The 24268-nt window shown below is 34.8% G+C and overlaps 1 protein-coding gene across 6 annotated transcripts in view; it reads right to left on the bottom strand.

The window, feature by feature from the left end:
• LOC125665653 (polypeptide N-acetylgalactosaminyltransferase 13-like) overlaps positions 1–8333 on the bottom strand; it is a 32768-nt gene extending 24435 nt beyond the window's left edge. For 2 of the 6 annotated variants that reach the window (XM_056152368.1, XM_056152370.1), the window contains exons 1-2: positions 7975–8333; positions 5149–5399 (exon numbers count right to left, since the gene is read on the bottom strand). In XM_056152368.1, the coding sequence (XP_056008343.1) occupies positions 5149–5353 (205 nt within the window). In that variant the 5' untranslated portion in view covers positions 5354–5399; positions 7975–8333. The remainder of the gene's footprint in view (positions 1–5148; positions 5400–7974) is intronic. The other 4 variants (XM_056152369.1, XM_056152371.1, XM_048898407.2 and 1 more) reach the window with 2 other exon arrangements.
• Between the last annotated feature and the right edge of the window lie 15935 nt (positions 8334–24268).

Below are 24268 nucleotides of genomic sequence, written 5' to 3'. Positions count from 1 at the left end.
TGCGGGTGAAGAGAGAGAGAAAATACTGTGTACGGTATTGTTTTTCTGGTATCGACAGAGAGGATGTCTTAAGGTAGCTCCATCCTCATGTGACTTATCAATATTAATGGTTAAAAGTGGAAAAACTTTATTAATTTTCACTCAATATAGTTTAATTTAATTAATAATCAAATAAAATGTATATGTTGCCACCTTTTTAAAGATGCCAGACATACAAAAACAGAAGTATACATCTACATCAGAAAATCACACATTTTCGTTAAACAGAATAATAAAAATAGATAAAAACTTGTTGAAATGACAAAATTTAAATATCAACAGTTTAAAAAAAAACTGCTAATTCATAAATATGTATAGATTCATTGTGGATATTAGGGAAACCAATATATAATAGACATTCAGTAGAGGAAATTCCAGCATAGGAGTTATTGCCCTTGACAACATTTTTTAAATCATAAATAATTGATTATTGATGGAAAATATAAACTTTTTCAGTATTAATAGTTTACCAGATTTTTTATTATATCTAGTGAATAAAATTTCTCAGAAAGATATATTCCTATCATGCGCAAAGTTTAAATTATTAAGATTTTTGCAAAAATCTATGACATCACATGAGGATCGATCAACCTTAAGGTGGATATGAATATGAGTAATAAGCATAGTTTCAGTAAATTAATTGTACAGATTTACAATGCATTCCATAATGTATGTGAATAACATGTACTATGAAAATTGGGGGGGGGGGGGGGGCAGTAAATTTCACTGTGGGCCAGTACATTCAAACAGTTCACTGGTCTGACTGGCCAGCAAGCTTTAAATGTTTTTGTGAAGACTGAACATGTTGTCAAACTGAAATTAAAACAGTTTAATACAATGATTATATTAACATTTGTACAATATGCTATCTTAAGAATTGTAAAGTGCTCCATGTGACACAATATAACCCCCCCCCCCCCCCCCCCCCCCCCCCCCCCCCCCCCGATCCACTCAATAAAATTATCACGATTACTTTCATAAAATAAACTCACTTTCTTTAATACTGCCAATCAGGAAAAAAGATTATGTTTTCACTGAGAAAATGTTAAGTTTAAAAGCTTTAAGACATCCATAATGCAAATTGATCTTTCTTAAATTTGCTTACACATATATCTGCACAATGACAGGACCTTGTCTAATAGTAGTATGTGACACCCCCTCCAGATTTAACATAAATATAACATAATAATATGATATCCATTATAGAGAAGAATTCATTGCTCTACTAGCTGTGAAACCATCCAATGTAGCTTAACTACTTAAAGGCCAAAAAATATATATGTTGGGTTCCACTTTCACCTCAAAATTTTTACAGGTCAGTAGGTAGGTAGTGGTTTTTTTTTTAAAGATTTTCAAACTCAAGTAAATTAGATATTTGAAATCATTTTGGGTATATTTTTCTCAAATTTCTAAAGTTCTCCACCAATTCTCTTTTGAATTTGATGAAACATTCAGAAAACATTGGATTTGTAAAATTTTTGTTCTCTGGAAGTTATAGATATTTATTGATAAGCAATTTAAGGTACCGTTTAACATATAATGATAAGAGGCAGTTCAAATAGTGCAAGCTAGTGCACCTAGTAAATGTCGTCCAAATCTAATATTAGTATATCATATGAATGTTTCTAAAATAAGCGCAAAATTATTAAATAATGAATTATGAAAGATATGACAATATGTTAATGTAATAAGTGCATATATGTCAAAAAGGCAGAAAAGATGCAATTTTGGATAAATAACATGAATTTCAAAATTCATGTCAATAAATATGAACAAAAGATTTGAACTTTGGATCTGTGAGTCATCAACCCGATACTTTATACATTCAGTGACCTTTGGTGATGGACAAGCAAATCAATCAATACAAATAAATGACAAAACATTTAAGTCAACATTTTGTGACGTGGTGTCAAAGAGTATAATCTTGGTGTAATGGGTTACTTATGTTTAAAATGTCTTTTGAAAAAAAATTCATCCTGGACACTTTTTTCCTCCAGAAAATCAAATAAATGTGTCTGTAACAACTAGTGAAACCGAAGTTTTTCATGCATAATTATTATAATAGCTAATAGCTATATACATTTGTCCCAACCACAAAATATGAAAAGAGACAGTTTTCTGAGATATTATTAAAAGGGTATATCCATTTCCTATAGTCTGTGTCAATTGTGGATAAAAATTAATTTCAGAGAAAGTTCAACAGGACTAGGATGTATAATATGTTGATCAATTCTATATGATTTTCAGGGGAGATGACTCTTCCATGCAATTCCCTAAAATGATAAAAACTCCCACATGATTAGCAGTATTTCGGGTCCTCTATCATTTATAAGACTTAGTTATGATTTTACCAAGTAAAAAGAAAAATTTGTTGACATATGTATATAATTTTTGCATCCAGGGACTATCCTGCATGCTTAATTCATGTTAATCCTAAATTACTAAAAGTACACGCACTGTCAACAGATCAACTGGCCCTTTTGGTACATGATCCGGGGTCCTTCCAGTTGAAAAATTAATATAATTTTAAAAAGTGATAAATTTATGAAACAATAATTATACTTAGTAATTTAATTAAGGATGAATGCTACACCAGAGAAATTTGATATCGATGAAAAGTGAAGGATATGTGCAACAGTATTTTGAAATGGAAAACTCAAATTAATTTTATTTGGTCCAAAAAATGCAGTTTTAGTAGAAAGCAATTTGAAAAATATATAAAACCCCTGCTGGACTAAATCCCGCGATCTACAGTTCAGCAGTTGACGTGCTAACCTACAGAACTACTCAAATAGGCAATGATTTTTTAAATGAATAGGCAAATATTGCTGATATTTATATTTTCCTCCATGTTTTAAAAGGAAGTCAGCCATTATGATGATGTAGAGTGTCCCTCTTAAGGTTAAATTAATACAAAGAAAAGCACCTCTTTTTATCATTGTTAATAACTTTAAATGAAGAGATTTGCCTTTGAGTTATAATGACAGTGAACCTGCCCCCTTCAAAAACTCCATTTATAGAAAATATGTGCATGCAAGTAGTACTTTATGAAAGTAGTATTTAGCAGAAAATCCAATCTATTTTAAATTTGGACAGGAGGCATTTTATGATCAGTCTTCATCTAAATATTCTGTCTGCTATGAAAATAACCCCAAAGCACCGATACAGCATACATAATCCAATATCAACCTGTTTCATAGTTTATAGCTTTATCATCCCTGGCAATTGAAACTCGGATTTATCTTGCCTGTATTTTAATTAAAAATCAATAGAATCTGATGTTCTTAGGTTCAGTCCCTGTAATAACTTATCAAGCTGACACAAACTACTTACCTGTGTAGAAAAAATGCCATCGTTATAAGTAGTGCACACTTATTCAGCGAAGACCATATAGTTACGTACATATACATACATGTAACTATGATTCTCAAACTAGAAAAACAGAAAGGGTCCCACAATGACTATAGATCTATCAGGTGCTCTATCACTGAACTACTATAGATCTAACAGGTGCTCTATCACTGAACTACTATAGATCTAACAGGCGTTCTATCACTGAACTACTATAGATCTATCAGGTGCTCTATCACTGAACTACTATAGATCTATCAGGTGTTCTATCACTGAACTACTATAGATCTAACAGGTGCTCTATCACTGAATTACTATAGACCTAACAGGCATTCTATCACTGAACTACTATAGATCTAGCAGGTGCTCTATCACTGAACAATGTGAACTGGCTGGGTAGTTGAATTGGTACATCCACACTTAATTAATGGACAAAACAGATAAATCTGAAAATCAAAAGGGTTCTTCCTCTTCCTAAACATTTACTTCTATGAAAATAAGTAAATTCCAGTTTTATGCCATTTTATCAATTGATATTAAAAAATTCTAAAGTCCCATAACTCTGTAAAGACATACCGATAAATCTGAAAATCCAAGGGGATCTTTCTCTGCCTAATATTCAAGTATTATGTATAAAATCTATGATTTTTTTTTTAGAGGAAACTAAAGCTATCACATGCCATAGAAAGTGTTGAAAGACAGTGATTATTATCAGGCACCAGCCAGATGACGAGGTCCTAAAATATCTTCAATACCGCCATATATAAAATAGGCATCATTTTCCAGTTAATTTTTGCACTAAGAAATGCTCAAAATCACTGATAAAAATTCAATTATGATAAATTTTCTGATGAAATTTAACTTATTGTTTGATTATTGAGAACCATTTAAAATAATTAGTCAAAGAAAGTAACAATAAAATTTGTAGTTTGTTGGTTGGTTGTTTTTAATATGTACGTCCCATCGAAAAAAAATTTCACTCATACTGAGACATCACTAGCTGTATGTAAAGTACCATAAATTCTAGACCTATGCTTAGCGCCCAGGGCCGTAGCAGTGAGGGTAGGGTTCTTTAACATATATACCAAAGCCTGCTGCAATCAAGGATCTCCAATTTTAAGGTCATATCCGAAAGACCTGTGATTTTCACTTCTAAATGCTGAGAATTTGCTGAAGGAGCAATCACTACCTATATTTACTTCTTGGGTGTGACGCAGCCATGGCATGAGCAGGGTTTAACCTCACAATCTCCGGGTTAAGGAATGAATGCTTTACTACGGAGCTACCGCAACCATATCAGTATTCTTGGTCCGGATTAATTTTAACCGTCCAATTTGGCATTAAAATTATTTATATTGTAAAAATGGCCTCCAGTAATGGAAAATGTGGTGCTGACCGTGTCACTGAATTATTTCTCCCCATGTGACCCATAAATCTCCACTATGGGAGCATTTTGGATTCTGTGCAACAGAAGAAAGGTTTGTATCATAAATGCATCTTATGGCAAGCATATCGTTGCACCCCTACCCTTAATGAAATACTCTAATTAAGGCAGATTTCACTACAAGACTAGCAACTTCTTAAAAGATTAGCTACAAAGAACTCTCAAAAGATTGACAACACAGACCCCCCCCCCCCCTTTCCAGAGAACTGGCAACATAGAACTCTCCAAAAAATTGGCAACACAGAACCACCCCTGAAAGAAATTGCAACACAGAACTCTCCAAAAGATGTGGCAACACAGATGTCACTGTTTACCTTTGGGAAGGAGTTTTCCAAGGAACCCCCCTCCTCCGCTGTCCTGATGCCTCCTGGACTCCTCTCTGTGTTCATTACAGTTTGTGTTGCCACTGTTAGCGGCACAGTCCGTGAAGTACATCAGTATGAAGACATCCAGAAGGAACCACACTAGCGAGGTGGCTAGAATTATTTTGCAGTAATGGAGACGAGTTCTGCTGACCATTCTGTCTAAATACGTCTGAACAAAACTTCTCAGGAAAATTCACATCCTGAAAGAAAAAAATCAAAATGCATTGCATATATTTCTATTTCCATTAACCATGTTCATATTTCCCCTTGATGGGTTCCCTGTTGGTGCATAAGTATAACTCCACCCACATAGATGGATGGACAGACACTACAAAAAGTCCTCATATGTCTATGTCCAAGGTCTATGTCTCTCTAAAATTGGTGTCCATAACAAGTCAAATATTTTGATATTTCAGAATTTATGTTTAATTTGTTAAAATAGTGAAGTTCAGGCCTCTCACTTCAATAATTTGGGATTTGGATAGTACTATGCACCGACACGGACCAATATAACAATTAAAACAACTACAATACTAATTAAATCAGCTAGGATGCAGTTTTCTTTATCATGTTTGTGTTATCCTCTGAAACCTTGAGGTAAATAGATACTCCTGACCATTTTATTATCACTGATCAAGGTATGTACAGTCAAACCTGTATTAAGAAACCATCCAAAGGAGAATGGAAAAAAGGTCAAATATGACAGGTGGTCTCTTAATACAGGTTGCCTATTTTCCACAGGTAATGCATAACATTTCACAAATAATATACAGAAATAGTTTGTACAATGGATAAAATAACTTTGTATGTATTTGGAATTTATCATTAAGAATATCAAGTATGGTTTTAATAGTTGTAAAATAAAATTCATAATACACAGTAGTTATCAAAAATTACATTTAATCTGTTTAAGAATGATAAAATTAGCATGCATTTCATATTACACATTTACATGAGATTTAAATCTCCTTTATGAACTCATTGAACTGCATGTAAATTTTCTAAAACTTGTAAACATGTTGTTGTAAAGAGTATTTAGGTATAGTCTACTTGTAACTAAAAATGCGATGCTTGTCTGGTGGTAAGAAAGCAAGTGATGAAGTGTTGAGTCTCCGTTTGTACAATAAATGCTGGAAATATGTTATTCAATTTGAAAGACATTAAATAAATCACAATATCCACTGTGCACAGCAAATCTTTTAAGCTTAGAAATAGTGCAGGCATTTTTCTTGAATTCGGATGTGTCAAATACTCAGGATATATTGAAGTGAGCCGCTAGTAACGGTCATGATTCTTGAAAACCTCGAGAATCTCATGCAGGAAAATCGCGAATGCTCCATTTAAAATTGTTGAAATTCACACCTTCAAATACACCGGCCTTGATTCCCTGATCCTTGATTTTGTTAAATAAACAACAACTCGGGTTTTATCAATTGACCACACACGACCCTGCAAGTTGACAGCTTGGATATAATAATTGATTCAGAGGACTAAACAAGAACACCGCCGAACTGTGCGTTTTAAAACGAAAGTGTTAGGGGCGATAATTCCCAGAATAGTCGTGCTGAACCGAAATCGAAAGTAGGAATCGCGTTGTAATCGAAAAATGTAGTCGTTAAATAAAGGTAAAATTTCGTGAATTCACATGAAAAGGTTGTGGAAATCATGGTCGTTGGTTGCGTCAGACAGGTGGTCGTTTAATACAGGTACAATATATAGGGTAACGTCTTCGGGGAACTTTTTATGGTTACATACGACAGCGAGTTGCTTAATACAGTGGGTTGCTATGACAGTTTTGACTGTATTTCAAATTACTCCTTGGCATTTTCCCTGCTGCTTTGCTTGAAAAAAAAAAAGAAGATAATATGGGTGGTGTTTCTTTTTAAGTTACACTTTTTCGATGCATAAGCACCAAATTCATTGCTTGGGGAAAAATATTCAATTATACTGCATAGAAAAGACACCTGTGTGTAGATGGCTGTTGGCAAAATGTTTGTATAGCACATGAGACATAAATAGCTGTCAACTACACTTTCCTAATTTTTGTATTTCATCCATTGTTCTAATACAGATAATAACACTGTACAGAAGATGTCATTTAAATACTTTATACATACACACTTTAAACATACATATATATATATATATATAGAGAGAGAGAGAGAGAGAGAGAGAGAGAGAGAGAGAGAGAGAGAGAGAGGGGGGGGGGAGATAGAGAGATATGTCATGATATGAAGAGTTTTACCCACTTGTCTCATATACAATAGTTCATGTGGAAAAATTGGTATAACAACTTTTTCATCAGCTACCCCAATTTTTTGCCTTAATAAAAAAAATTGCCATAAAAGATTGATTACATGTTTTAAGGAGTTTTGACTCTTACACATTTCAAAATTATTGATCCAATTCTGCAATTATATATTTACAATTATGGGGGAAACATGCCATTGTCATGGTTGTAGCTCTTTTCACTTACTTTGGTATTTGTCCTTTTATCATAACAAGTCTACAAGAATTATGAGCCGTCTATGTCAATATTACCGGTATTAGACATGGTGATTTGAATTAAGTGTCAAAATGAAAAGGAAATGTTCATTTAATATCATGATCATTGAGTCCATACTCATCAATATTCTTGCTAGTTTATAGGAAATTTTTCACAATAAAAATACAGAAAAAGTACTGATTAGTGATATCAAGCATAAATGGCTAAATTTATGATTTTCTTCCTGTTTTGAATTCTCTGAAGTACAAAGGTTCATATTAGTAACTCACATTTTGTCAATCGTTCCCATTCACTCTTCCATGGCTGCTTTTTATTTTCGCCCACGATCATTAATGCCAACATGCAAGCATTCTCATACGACACACTTGTCACTCAGGTCAATCAGTCGAAATTTATGTCAATTCGGTCTCAGATCGATAAAAAATACAACCCGTAGCTAGCTTGCAGAATGCTGCTGGGTTTGAATCCGCGCGGACCCTTCAGGTAGATTTTCCGCGGGAATTTTACACCTACAATCAATATTCAACAGCTGTGATCCACACAGAAAGCGATAACAAATATATCTTCTGTTCATCCACGTCTCACGAATTTTCTGAACCCGGAAATGACGTACGGGACTTAATACAATAGATAATGCGATCATTGAATATTTCGTATTCACTAATTTTTACACGTTTTCTTTCATCGTTGGTAACTAGCCTAGTGGGTTACCGACGATGTTTTTTTTGCTTCTTTTATGTTTGTTAGTTTTGTTTGTTTCTTTGCTTTTGGGACCGGTCAGTATTTATTGGGGGAAATTGGGACCTTCGCGAAATCTTTTCAATCTACCCATGCAGAGGAAATGTTAATGTTCGGAAAGATTTACATCATTTGATTGAGCCAAGGGAAAAGAAATAAAACAAGACAATGCATCAGTGACATGTTTTATTGTTACCAGAAATAAAAGTCTTGTGAAATAAATGTATATCAAGTAGGGAGTTAGCCCGAGAGTAATTAAGACCGGATATATACCATTAGATTTGTAACACCTAATCTCGGCCGAGATTCGGCTTGGCTGAATATTTGGACTGACGCCTTCGCCGAATTTCGGAGCAGTCCTTCTTAATTCATGTCTGAAAATTTACTTTCAGCTTCGGCCAGTTCTAGCAATTAATGTGCACTTAGTTGACGCTGCTGTTCGCTTCAAATAAGTGATTTGACTATCAAACTATCTCTCTCTCTCTCTCTCTCTCTCTCTCTCTCTCTCTCTCTCTCTCTCTCTCTCTCTATTAACGCTACTTACCATCTAAATATTTCAATTCAATTCTTTATTGGCACTAAAGCACATTATATAAGAATGTGTTGTTAGCCATACATAGATACACATATATATTGATACATTACAAAATATCAAACTGTTGAAAACTTATTTCTAACATTAAAACAGTCTCTGATGTATAGACAGGTTTGTTTTGTAGATACAAGGTTATGTGGATTTAGTAAACAAAATAAGGTATTAATATCTAGTAGTTTTGAATGCATTTTTCTAATATGTTCATACACAGGACAATCAAGTAAAAAATGTTTTTCATCTTCAACAATAGTTTGACAATGAAAACAAAATCTATTTTCTCTAGGAATGACAGGATTACAATATCGACCTGTTTCTACATACAACTTATGTGCACTTATTCTTAATTTGGTAAGATAAGAAACTAAATTCTTAGGAAGTGGAAGACATAAATATGGTTGGATTTCTAGTTTCATAACATCATGGTTGAATAATGTACTATAAAATGAGAGCTTACCACTTTGAGTGTTGTTAATATGTTGAAGTTCAGAAAAGAATTTATTTTCAAAGAATTTTTTAAGTTTAAGAATAAACATTTTACATTCAGTGTCAACGTTAACATTTAACATCTTTTGTATTGATTTTATACAAGTTTGCCAGCATTTTTTATTTTCACTAGCCAAGTGTACATCTTCCAAGTAAGCATTCCTTAGTAAAACATTGTGATTATCATTAGCTTTTGCTAAATTTTCCAATCTAGAATAGTATTTAATAGCAAGCTGGTATATTTTGGCATGAATAGGGAGAACACCTAATTCCATTTTTGTTGCCAAGTTTGATGCTTTATTATGTACACCTAAGATGTTTTTCAAGATAAAATTCTGAATTTTTTCAAAAGGAGTTTTATCAAAATTATTGGGGTTTGCATTAAAGTCAGAGATCCAAATTTCTGAGGAGTATGTTAAAATTGGGACAATAATTGATTCATATAGTTTTAACCACAAGTTTGGTGAGAGATCAAGCCAAAAGGTAGTTTACGCTTCAAGGCAAAGTAAGCTTTTCTGGCTCTAGCAGCAAGATCCTCACAGGCATGTTTTAAATTTCCATTTGATTGTAAAATTATACCAAGATATTTGTACTTATCAGTTACATCTATAGTAGAATTGTTATAATAAAATCCATAATTGATCTTTGTTTTCCTGGTAGAACAAACCATAACCTTTGTTTTTTCTAAGTTTACATGCAACTTCCATTCTATACAATATTTTGAAAGAGTGTCTATACAATTTTGGAGGCCTTCAGCTGACTCTGATAATAAAACAAGATCATCAGCAAAAAATAAGTGATTAAAAGTTATATCACCTAAAGATACAGGATAAGTTACTACTTTATCAAAGTAATTTTCAAAGTCATCAACAAAAATATTAAATAAAGTAGGACTTAAATTGTCCCCCTGTTTAACTCCTAATGTAGTATTAAAAAAGTTACTACATAAATTTCCCTGTCTTACAGCACATTTTGTAGTAGAGTACATATGTTTTATAATATTGAAAATTTTTCCACCAATTCCCTTTTTTAAAATTTTATACAAAAGAGCTGGTCTCCATACAGTATCAAAAGCTTTTGAAAAATCAACGAAGCATAAGAATAATTCCTTCTTTCTTTTAAACAAGTATTTGTTCATTAAAGTTTTTAGGATGAAAATGTTATCTGTTGTACGATATCCTTTCCTAAATCCTGCCTGAAAGTGACTTAATAATCCTCCAGATTCTAAATAATTATTAAGACGTGTTTGGAGTAATCTGTTAAAAAGTTTACCAAGACAACTTGTTACACTTAATTCTCTATAATTACTGCAATTTCCTGGATCACCAGACTTGTACAAAGTTGTAATTAATGAGAGGTTCCATAAATATGTAAATTCCATAAAATAAACCATCACTAATTTTTCCGTTCAAATGAAGACTTCTATGGCGCAATATTTTATCTCCCAAAATTTAAGAGTTTCTATAGTTTGTTTTTTTAATTAGCGAAATGCAAGTAGGTATGTGGAGATACGATGTATCTGTAACTAGATAAAGCAGACTATAGGAACTCTTCAATTCCAGGAGATAAAATATTGTGCCATGGAAGTCTTCATTTGAACAGAAAATGTAATGCCTGTTTTCATTTTGGGATTTTTATACATAAACGGTAAGTAATACAGCATTAATAGTGATAGAGGGTTAGTTTAACAGTCATATCACTTATATATTTGAAGCGAACAGCAGTGTCACCTTAGTGCACTTTAATGGCTAAAACTGGCCGAAGCTGAAAGTAAATTTCCAGACATGAATTATGAAGGACTGCTCCGAGATTCGGCGAAGGCGTCAGTCCAAATATTCAGCCAAGCCGAATTTCAACCGAGATTAGATTTACACCATCACAAAACCAGGATATATCATACAGAGCTCAAAATGCCACGTGCAAAGAATACACGCATCGTGCTAGTACATCGTTGTAAAAGGTCTTTTTAAAAGTTGAACTCTATGTCCACTTAAAAGGCATTGAAAAACAATCAATTATATTTACTCAGCCTTACATGTAGGTGATAATTCAGAACGATTACGAATGATCTTTTTGTAACTTTAGACTGAAAGCTGATAGGGGCCTATTAGTTAAGTTTATCTTTTATTTATTTATTTTTTTTTTTTTTTTTTTTGTATTTTTTTTTTTTCTTTTGTATTTTGGGGTGAAGGATTTTTTTTATTATTATTATTTTGGTTCCCGTGCCGGATTTGATCCTGTAAACCTACATGCGTTTGCACCGTGGACCATCGTGACCATTTACAAACTTTTCACTGCGTTATTTTCATTTTCAAGCATTTCAACACAATAAAGACTATTTTGAATCCCAATTTAGTAAGAAATTGAATGTCTTTTTATATTCTTGTGACATATTATCATGGTTCTTTCTCAAATTATTTCAAACCTTGAATTCAGCTCATGAAGCAAACATCCGTGTGAATTTTCTTAGGTACTCGATATAGCCACGAGTGTTTGAGAAAAGAAACTACTTTCAATGAAAGCATGGGGCATATTCTGTTTCTTAATACGTCTGTGTCTTCCAAGGGCGGATCCAGGAATTCTGGTTAGGGGCCATGGAATTTTCCCCAGAGGCAGGGGGGTCTGGGGGGCGCCCTAAGGCCCCCAGTGGGTCTAGCTCCTGAATTTTAGTGATTTTAAGAGTAAAATTTAACCATATAATTAGCCTTCATTGGTGAAGTTACATCCCCTCTTACAAACAGAAACACACGTTTATCAACACTACTCAAATGAAGCTAAATTTATCATCAGTAAATTTCTTTCTACTCAAACTTATTTGCATGTCACTGAGCTGTGATTTGAGTCCATCTATTTGTATTTCTAGGATTTGAATCCCCCTTACACACACCCCTTTTCATCACATGTTACACCTCGTGCCTCCACAGATGTTTCTCGTTTTTGAAATAATATTAGATTTAAAAAAAAAATTAGAATAGCCGATAAAAAAATAATGCATGCATGATTTTGGGGAGGGAGGGAGGGGCTGCAAAAAAATAAACCAAGGGATAAATAAACGATTCTCAAGAAACGCATACTAGTATTTCTATTGAAAAAGAAAATCAATATATGCACCCAGGGGTGCATGAGCTGAGTTGCATGGGATGCATTGTAAAGTCAGGAATGGTGTGGCATATTTATAATTGTGAAGATAGTATTGTATTTGAGCAAAGCATGCAAAAAATTGCTACAGTAGAAATTTTTTTACCTGATTTATATATGTCCATCATTATATACATGTACATAACACTTCTTTCTACATTGGGTAGATTCCTTCACAGAAGTAATAGGCTGGAGTTAATCCATTATGTCATCCAAATTCCGAAGTAACATACTAGTACACGATTTCTTTTTCTTTTATTCTCGGTTGACATTTCGGCTGATTTCCCAAAAATCAATAGTCTTCCCTACCTAGTATCAACAATCTAGTTTGACCTTTTATCTATTTTCTCCAAAATCTATAGTGGTCTTCCTTACCTGATACCTTACCCACCCAACAGTACCTCCAAATTTCAATTGATTCGGATTTAAACTTTTAGAGTTATCATGCAAATCCAGATATTTCTAAAATTTTCAATCTTTTTTCAGGACTGTGACCTTGACCTTTTTTCTCCAAAATCAATAGGGGGTCTTCCTAACCTGCTATCCAACAATATAACCAAGTTTCATTTGATTCAGTTTTAAACTTTTCGAGTTACTGTCCAGAAACCATATTTGTCTGAAGTTTTCAATCTATTTTCGGTCACTGTGACCTTGACCTTTGACTTTTTTCTCCAAAATCAATAGGGGCATTGCTTTTTTGGTATCCAACAATATATCCAAGTTTCATTTGATTCAAATTAAAAAAAAAAATTGAGTTATCCTCCTGAAACCAATTTTTTTTTGGAATTTTAAATCTATTTTCGGTCACTGTGACCTTGCTCTTTGACCTATTTTCTCCAAAATCAATAGGGGTCTTCCTTACCTGGTACATAACAATATCTTTAAGTATAATTTGATTCGGATTTAAAATTTTTGAGTTATCATCCGGAAACCAAATTTTTCTGAAATTTTCATTCTATTTTCGGTCACTGTGACCTTGACCTTTAACCATTTTTCTCCAAAATTAATAGAGGTCTTCCTTACCTGGTACCCAACAATATATCAAAGTTTCATTTGATTAGATTGTAAACTTTTCGAGTTATCATCCGGAAACCGATTGTTGACGCCCAACCGCCCGCCCGCATCACCAAACCAATAGCCGAGTTCAACTTCGTTGCAACTCGGCTAAAAATATAATATATAATCAACTCGGAATCTAATCAGTTATTCATTCATGTGTGTACATTATTAGAGCAAGATACAATGCTAATTTATCTAATTATATATCCCCAAGTACCCAAACTCCGTCACACAATATCAGTGAGCGGAAAACACGCTGCAATACTCTCTGAATTATTTTTTGATTTGTTTCTTGTTTGCTACACTTAGTAATGAACTTGAACATATTGTTTTAAGTACAGTACTATTAACAAAAAGTTCCCTTATTGAGCTTATACAATTAACATCACTAAATAGAACGTGTATCACATCCGTGTATATTACGTCCAACTAACCCAACCCTGTCACTAGGGCTCTCTACAGTATAGCAACATTTATTTTGTCCCTGTTTCTCAAACTTGTAAACAGAAAACAATTTTTAAGATTTGAAAAAGTATTTTAAAATTGTATTTTTAAAAAAGTATCAACAACAGAAATAAATAACGTTAATATAACGTACTATTCTTATTTACATGTAATAATGTCACGCTAACATTATCTCCGACGTGTAGTGCATCAGGGCAAATCTAAACGAAAATTTAAATATTTTAGCCACATTATCAAATATGGTATATCATCTTTAACCCTTGACATAGATCTTCATAATTTAAGTGGCTGTCAGGTGAAAATAAGCATGTCGCTGCGACAGAGGAATCGATGTGATAGCGTATGAAAAGGAAAGTGCTTACTGATTTCACATGAAATATGATAGATATAATAGATTACATATTAATTTATTGTTATTAACATATTCTAAAAATACTGGATATTATGGGGAACAGTCACCTTGCGCATACGCAAGTCCTATGTTTTCATCGGGGCCAATCGGAACACCGTTGGGTCTTTCCGTTTTTTTCTCGACTCGGTGAAACTGGGCTGCGTTCAAGATTGTAACGGCTATGTAGGGCTGGGCTCAGTAGCGCTACGATCTTGAACGATGTGCTAGGCTAGCCCTACGTAGGGATAACAAGCGTTAATCCACACAATGCGTTCCAAATACTTAGATATCTAGCCTAGCAGCTATAGACTAGCCGCTACGATCTAGAACGCAGCCCAGGCCGATTCGCGATGCCTCGATTGTACCGGGACTTGATGATGCGACTTTCACTTTAGGTACCGCACACAAATAAAGGGAGGGACCGTTTCCTTATGAACAAGCACATGCTTATCGGAATCGGCAATGTTCCATAAATAAATGTCAACTGAATAAAAAAAAAAAAAACCATGTTCTGTACGGTGTTTGTGTTCGTAATGAAACGATGAATGTTATAGAGTTTAAATTTATCATTCAATTATTCCTAATTACATGACAACATATACTAATCTCGTTCAACAAGACGCTCGGCTGTCTCCGTAAACCTCTCCTCGGAGATTTGCGGAGACAGCCGAACATCTGGTTGAACGAGACTAGACAACATATTCATCTCGACAACAATCTATAAAAGACGTTAATTGTTGTTTATATCTTAGAATGAACATCATTTGCAAGGTACTGAACTTTTGAAATGAAAAAATCTAAAACGACAGTCAATCTTAAAAGCATCCATATTTTGTTTCCAGAATTGTTTTTATTGGATTAAGGTATTTTATTGCCAGATTTATATCATTGCATTAGTGTTATTATTTAGACCAGCTTTTGTCCCCCTGTTGAATTTGAACTTGATAAGGTCCAGATGTACGCAAAGCTACAAATATTTCACATCCATTAAGTCTATAACATATCATTACAGATATAGTAATATGCCTTTTAATGAAATATTTGTATGTTTCAATATTTTAATTTTTTTTAAAACCTAGAATATAAACACTTTCTCTTAGTAACACATGCCTGATAGAGCAACTTGTTGCGTTCACCCTGAGGTCCACGCAGAAAATGTAAAAGCGAAGTTAAATCGGATGCTAGAGGGGGGAAGTCAGCTTGCGCATGTAAAAGTGTACTTGAGCCATTCGGAACAGACCGAACGATGTTCCATATCAGGGTAGGACGTGACCGTACACAAGAAGAAGAGAGAAAGGTCAGCTTGCGCATGCACAAGTACACATTTATTGGAATCAACAATTGTCAAGAGAATTTTAAAAAGTTGTTTTTATGGTTTGTTAATGTTATTTTGAATAAAAAGATTAATGGTTATACGGAGTCTTAATTCATTCATTTAGACTTCGTTACACATGAAACCATAATCACCTCTGCAGCGCTCGTCAAAAGAAGTGCTATTGTGTTGTTCATATCTTAAGATGGACATTGTGAAGTTATACTGAGCCTTTGAAACGAAAAAGACATTCAAACTTGTTACAGTATAGCATCAATATTTTGTTGCTAGGTTTATATCAATGGATTATGGTTGCTTGTTGTTGGTTTTTTACGTCCTGATATTAACTTATGATGTCATTGAAGTGCCTACAGCTGGTGACGTCACAATATGTGTGAAACAATTCTTGACAGGACATGTTATGATATTTAATTGGGGGGGGGGGGGGCTATTTATTTATTATTATTTATCACTATACATTTATATAGCGCTTTATCTAATTAAGACAATTACCCTATTAAAGCGCTTTACATGTAATACAATAAAAACAAACTATAAAACAAAGAACAATGAATACATAGAAAAAGGCATACTTAAGACAATACTAAAACTGATGTTTCTTTTGAATAACGGTATACATAAATACCCAATTACAGATTAAATGCAAGTTTAAAAAGATATTTTTAAAGTTCGTTTTTAAAAACAGCTAATGAAACCTCGACACGAAGATCCAACGGAATGCAGTTCCATTTAAAGTTGATGAAGAAACATCAAACCGCCTTTCGCCATACAGTTTAGTACAGATGTACGAGCGCGTGGCTTTAGAAGGTATAAAGAATCCACAGAAGGAAGTGTTCGCTGAGGATGGTAGACTTGAACTAGTCCCTGGATGTATGTTGGAGCTAATCCATGTAGAGTCTTAAAAGTATACAACAGGATTTTATATTTCGTTCGATATGTCGCAGGTAACCAGTGAAGTGATATGAGAATTGGTGTAATATGCTCATGTTTCCGTGAACGTGTCACTAGCCTAGCAACAGTGTTTTGAACTTTCTGTAACTTTTGCAAGGATGCTGAATTAACATTATAAAGAAGTGCATATCCATAATCAAGACGGGATGTAATCAGTGATCTAACAAGTGTCCTGCACGCATTCTACCGATATTACGAAGTTGGAAATAACATGATTTAAGTCAATGCACTTATTCGACACTCCATGCTAAGTGTGCTGTCGAAAAACATCCTAAGATTTTTGACACATGAAGCAATAGTGACGACAGATCCACCGAAAGCCAGTTGATATCCCGAGAATTCACGAGATTTCCCGAGAATTCACGAGATTTAGGTGTTGGTGAAAAGATAATAAGTTCTGTCTTTCCCTGATTTAGCTTGAGTATTGTGTTTTGCATCCAGTTGTCAATATCAGAAAGACAAAGTTGAAGTCTGTCTGCAATGCTGTTCCAGCTGTCGTTCGGATTTATAATCAGGTATACCTGAGTGTTATCCGTGTAGCAATGATAACACATGCTATGCCTCCGGCAAATTCTCCGACTGGTTTGGAGAACATGTAATATAGACGAGGTCCTAATACAGAACCCTGTGGAACACCAAAGCGGAGTAGGAGCTCTTTGGATACGATAGATCTAACAGTAATTTGTTGATATCGACCAGAGAGATAAGACTTGATCCATGACAGAGCCGATCCCGTGTTACCAAAAACATATCCCATACGTCTGATCAGAATGTTATGGTCTATGACGTCGAATGCGGCTGATACATCAAGCATCACGAGTACAACACATTATTCCCGTCCAATGCAGAGGTAATATCACGATGGACCCGTAATAAAGCCGTTTCTGTGGAGTGACAATTGCGGTAGGCAGATTGCACCGGGTCGTGAAACTCTTGAGCGCTCAGATGTTTTTCAAGTCGAGCTGCCACTGCTTTTTCCAATATTTTAGATAGATAGATAGATATATTGATTGTTTGGCTGTTTTTCGCCCCACTCAACAATTTTTCAGTTATTTGGTGCCGCCCAGTTTTTATTAGTGGGAGAGAACTAAACTGGAAGTAAACTGGGAAACTTTCTCACTTACCGGCGCGAGCGGGATTCGAACCCGCGCCGACCAGAGGTGAGAGGCCGTGTGATTTTGAGCGCAATGCTCTAACCACTCAGCCACGGAGGCCCCCTATATTTTAGATAGAAATGGTATTTTAGATAGAAAAGGTAGGTTAAATACAGGTCTGTAATTTTTTGAAGTCATCCTATTCAAGTCTTTGGCGCTTAATTAATAGTCGTACAATAGCTTTTTTGAAATCCGATTGCACGTTTGATTCCAAGAAAGATGTGTTAATAATTTCAGTAACAATTGGTAAAACACACCCCAAACATTGTTTTAAAACGTTTTCTTTTGGCAGAATGAAGATCGTCCGTAAACCATGGGGTGTTTGGGCGTAAAGTTATCTCCTTTGATTTTTTAGGTGCATGAATATCGATGGTGGTTTGGAGCACTGCATTATAACACATAGTAAGCTCTTCAGCGGATGTATCTTCCTTTATGAAACTTGAAAAGTTCAGAATTTGTAGATGTTAATGTCACGTAGTTTGCAGAAAATTACGGTTTTCCTCTCCCTTGGAGGTTTAGTGAGACGCATCAAAGAATGAATTGCAAGATGGTCCCCAGTAATGTTGCCATTGTTGTCTCATATACTAGGATCTGCCACTAGCGGCACTCCATGCAAAGTTGGACTATTATCTCTGGTACACATCTAAAGTATGTCCATGAAGATGTGTTGCATTGTAAACATGCTGCAATAACCCCCGTTCCTTTAAAATCTATGTAAATGTTCTGACCTCTCTGTCAACTTGGATCATCAAAATGGAAATTGAGATTACCTGTGATTAGTAACTCATCAAGAATTAACTCGAGACTGTCTAGATATTTGGTCCATTCTTCAAAGAAAACCGAATTCCAGATATTCTTCGATCTCGATGGCGGTGGGTGATATAATTATGATACATGTGCAAAGACGACTAAAGTTGTTTTTCACACCAACAGTACACTCTAGATGTTCAAAATATGTGAATTTGGCATATTCGTTCACAGGCCTCACACTAATCTGTTTCGTGTGGACGATCGCCAGACGCCCGCCCCTACGTTCTAAGTCTTGGTTTGTGAATGACATCATACCCATCTGGTGTAAGTTCAGACAAAACGGAATTATCTGCATGAGATCCTAACCATGTTTCAGCTAGCACCATGAGATCGATGTCATTTGACGGTATATAATCGTCGAGGGACAATGATTTATTTCTCGTGGATCTACAAGTTAAAGTACACAATGAGACAGTTCCAGACTTGTTAACTTTTCGAATGTCAACCTTGTGAATTTTATGTAAGTTAGAAATACTACGACAAATTGTATTGTCGATCTTTTTTGACTGATGTTGTATCCATGCTGGAATTGGAATATCATCACATGGCTCATCAGTACCTGTGGATATGAGGATGTTGAGTGTGTCACACGAAATACCAACCCGGTTATCAATATTGACTCCAAGTTGTTGATGTTCAATATATCTAAACTGCCCAACTTCTTATATTCTTCATCTTCGCTAGCCAAGGGTTTACGATCCGCTCCGCTTCTCTACAAACCCTTGGCAGATTTAGTGCGATTTTCGTAGCCTCAATTTTCCGAATATGATTGGACGCAGGGAAAGTCCACTGCTCAATCAGAGAACGTGTTACGTTAGATAACGTGCAAAACAAAGGAATTAAATACCTACAACTGTCACTCGGTCGTGTATCAAATACATATCCAAACCAATGACGCCACGTGTGCAGTTCAGACTCGTATCTGCGGAAAGAAGTGTATTTTATTTACTACAGTACCGTACCATAAGTCTCTTGTAATTCGTTGTTTTATGTTCTATCTATCCCAGATTTATACAGTTGCGTCAGAGCTATTTTCTTCAATTTGGAATTCACCTTACACATGTGGGGGGCTATTTTAAGATGTAGACTCAACGACTACATATATTTCATGGGTTCACACATCTTTATTTTAATAATATTCCCACTGATTTCTTTTTCAAGTATGCAATTAAGAGATAGTTAAATTTATTATTGATATTTTGAATGATTTGCATACCACATTGCGTTACTCACTGAAAACAGCCATTTCTAAACAACGAACGCAGCCATTTCTAAACAACTTTTAAACAGTAGCTGAAACACGCATTTTCATTGGATAAGCATGATGTAATCCAAACAGGGTTGTTTTCTCCATCCGCTAGAGGGTGCTACTCAAAGTTAAGAATATCGTACTAAATATGCCAAGGGTTTGTAGAGAAGGGGAGCGGATCGTAAACCCTTGGCTAGAGAAGGTGTATATTCTTAAGAGACAGAATTTATTCAAAGGTTTCTACATTTGAAGCTAAAATCTCTCTATGTGGCCTTCAACTCGACATTTAGATATATCAAAGACGTTTGATCTATTAACAATAATCATTTTCATTCATATGTCGATTCGATATATTCCAGTGATCTCGAAATAAAAGTGTTTATTTGTATTACATTATGACATTAATTGCACTGTGCTCGCGTTCTCTCAATATACATCTGGGTCACGTTGGCATACATTGTTTCGTTGCCATGTTTGTTGCCTTGGTCATAATGATATGTACAATTAAAACAACAATGTCCATTATCGCACCATTTAAACATGTAAATGACATGACGCTGTACGCTGCATGCTTCATAAATCATTTTTAAGTGTGTTTTAACCACATGCTTTAATTCTTGAAGGAAAGATAATATGATGATTGATGTAATTTAATTAAAGACAGAAGTATTTAATCACCATATTTTTACCTGTAAAGATATTGTAAAATCCTTACCACATTTTACGCAGGTTTTTATAAATCGAATAAATGGAAACATAAATGGCGTGTGTGTGTGTGTGTGTTAGCGCTATGTAATGGCAGATGTGACTATTTACCCAGTTTCTCTTTAATCACCCAAGTTCTAGTTTAAAGATTTGTCGAGTTCTTGTATTACAACTTATTAAATATAACTACGGACATTTCTTTAAACAAAATTTTAATTAGTTGTTTTATTAATTGTGTTCACTGATCCGTGACTTTTATTTGTACAAATTGTCATTCTTCTGTGTTGACTTTCATTGAGGAGTCGTTTCATAACTTTCGTACAGGAAATATTTAGCTGTATGATGTGTTTTGTAACACCAATTAATATATATCTAGCAAGTCGTACGAAAGATTTTCGTGTGCGAAGAGGCACAAATGCTGGACGCAGATTCATCAGACATATCCACACAACAATGTGCAGGCTAAAATATTGCTCTTATCCTTGCATTCAGAAGGTCCAAATTTTGGTTGTTAACATTAATTGAGTTATATTCTTAATTTCTAACATCATAAATGACAAATATATTGCAAAACCAAAACCGTGAACTTGTCCCTTTAAACGAATTGTTGTAACCCCTAGAACATCAACTTGTTTGTAAGTAGCCTTCCTCGATTTCAAAACTGATCATACACAGAACAAGCTCTTGAAACGATGGAAAGACTGAACTGTTAGTTTGCCGTTAATATATATGTTCAATAGAATATCTAAATACAAAGCAGATCTGGAAGATTTTGTGGTGCCTTTTATTTTGAGTTCACTGGGATATATCGAATCGACATATGAATGAAAATGATTATTGTTAATAGATCAAACATCTTTGATATATCTAAGTGTCGAGTTGAGGCCACATCAAGATATTTTAGCTTTTCGTGTAGAAGCCTTTGAATAAATTCTGCCGCTTAAGAATATAAAAACAGGTCACCTAACAAAGGAGCATAATTCGTGCTAATGTACATTCCAACAGACTGTTGAATTCCAATAGACAGTCAAGACCTGATCACTAAAGACTACGCAGATCTTATTCATAAGGAACTCCAGTATCTATTTGATATCAACATCAGGTCGTGCACTTGTGTGTAGTATCTGAATTGTATTTAACAAAGTAAGTTCTGGATGACTTATCCCAAGATATGCATGCTTTCATGCATGTACCATTTTTATTGAAGAAGCAGCTGTTAATGATATCAAAAGCTCTAGAATTTAATTTATCGTGAGGAACGAAAACCTGGTACCCAGAACCCCTCTTACATTTTACACAGTAGCTAAATAATCTTTCGGAAGAGTCCTGTCGATGTACAATAAGGTCAGAATTGTCATTTTCACCTCAAATGACATTTTTCTCTCCCCTCTTACATTTTATGCCGTAGCCAAATCTTCGTTTAGGAGATAATTGTTGGTGTCCTTTAGCTGTGCAAGAAAGTTTTCGGAATTCCCCATTTCACCTATCGTCGGATACGCTGGTTTCGTCTTCCACCCATTCTTTGTGTATGTGTTTTTACGGCGGATGTGATACCTCTTAGGCACTTGGTCTTACATTTGATATATCCAAGGATCCATGTTTGCTCAACTCTCTATTATAGGAGTTATGAGATTGATCACTGTTCGTCATCTTCACCTTTCTTATTTACGTCTACAATTGTATGTTACAATTTGAACCCAACCCTTATTTAAAACTAACGGTATTTGCTAGTTGAACTAATAGTAAATCATCCTTCATACATCGTAAATTTTAATGTAAAAGAATATTAAGTAGGCATTTATATTTATCATAATTATATTCACCTGTTGTACTAAAATATCCCCGTGATACAGGTGTAAAAAACACATCTCAGAATACGACGTTCGCGATATCTGAAAATGAATTTTGATCTGGCTATGAAAAGTGAAGAAAACGAACAATGATCAATCTCACAACTCCCACAAGCACTACAAAATAGCGAGTTGGTCAGATAGGAACCCCGGGCATACCAAAGGTTGGATGAGGCGCCCAGGCCTGGAGTTATAAAACATTTACCCTTCTCATACTCAAACTCAGCCATGTTTGTTTTGAGTACAACTCTGAGCAAATTCCGAAGCATGCTTGAAAATCTTGAGCATATGCTCCATTTGAGTATGGAAATGGTTTTGTGAAACTTTTATAGCCTTCACTTTTGAGGATAAGTACGATTTAGAGCACGGAATTTGAGTTTGAGTATATGAAAACGTGCTCAAAAAAGTTTTATAACCTTCAGGCCAAGAGGAGCAAGCATTCCCCGTCGACCGGCCACACCCGATATAAAATGTTGGTTACCAATACTGTAGAATAATTTAAATTCGTGGGGGCCAATTTTCGTGGATTGCTGAATTTTTACGTATTCGTGGGGACGTAATTTCGTGGATTTATATGCTTCTAAGAAAGATAACTCTGGAATGTAATTATGATTCTTTATTCGTTGAGGAGGTGAATTCGTGGGTGAGAGGTACCCACGAATTCTACGAAAATTGAGCCTCCACGAATTCTAATGATTCCACAGTATCGCAAACAATAACAATTCATAGATGTCTCTTCTAATCCTCTGGGAATCTGCGTGGAAAATCGTTGTATATTCATTATTCACCAGTCAGTATTATTTGGAACCAGTTCACAGTGACGATTGAAACGTCTGGCATTTCCATTAAATATGAATTCAAATTTATGTTTTTGTATAAAAAGCTCCGACCTCTCCTCCTAAAATCCCCCCGTTTGCGAAAAATATCGTCTATGGTTTGATTCAAAGGTAACTGTCAGTGGCGGAATTAAGTGGCTATTAGAAATGCAAATTTTCATTCATATGTCGATTCGATGTATTCTTTTAAACTCGAAATAAAGACACCACAGAGTCGTCCACTTCTGCTTCATACTTAGAATTTAATTGATGAACGGCAAACGAACAACTCAAATTTATGACAAACGGGATGATTTCAGCTTCTCTATCGTCAACTTCCCATATTTATGTAGCAATATTCCATTATCACCTGCTTATGGTGTTTTTCTCTTAACTGATTTGATACGCAAGAGCTTGTTCTGCGTATGGTCAGTTTTTAAATCGAGTAAAGCTACTGCAAATTAGTTGATAGTAGATATCGATTGTTAGACCGTTCTTGGCACACTGATTTTGACTACGGATAACTCTGTTTACCTGATCACGGATGTGTCCGGTGGACAGGGGGTGCTCACTCCACCTAGGCACTTGATCCCACCTCTGGTGTGTCCAAGTTTCCATGTTTGCGTAACTATCAATTTTGTATTGCTTAGAGGAGTTAAGAGATTGATCACTGTTCGTTATCTTCCCCTTTCATGCGTCAGAATTTATTCAAAAACTTATACGTGAAAAGAAAAAAATCCTCCTTGTGGCCTTCAATGCGACATTTAAATATATCGACGACATCTTATCTATTAATAATGCAATTTTATATTCATGTGTCGATTCGA

Source organism: Ostrea edulis, chromosome 10 (genome assembly GCF_947568905.1).
Source record: "Ostrea edulis chromosome 10, xbOstEdul1.1, whole genome shotgun sequence".
Taxonomy (NCBI): Eukaryota; Metazoa; Mollusca; class Bivalvia; order Ostreida; family Ostreidae; genus Ostrea; species Ostrea edulis.
This window is presented reverse-complemented; position numbering and strand designations above follow the sequence as displayed.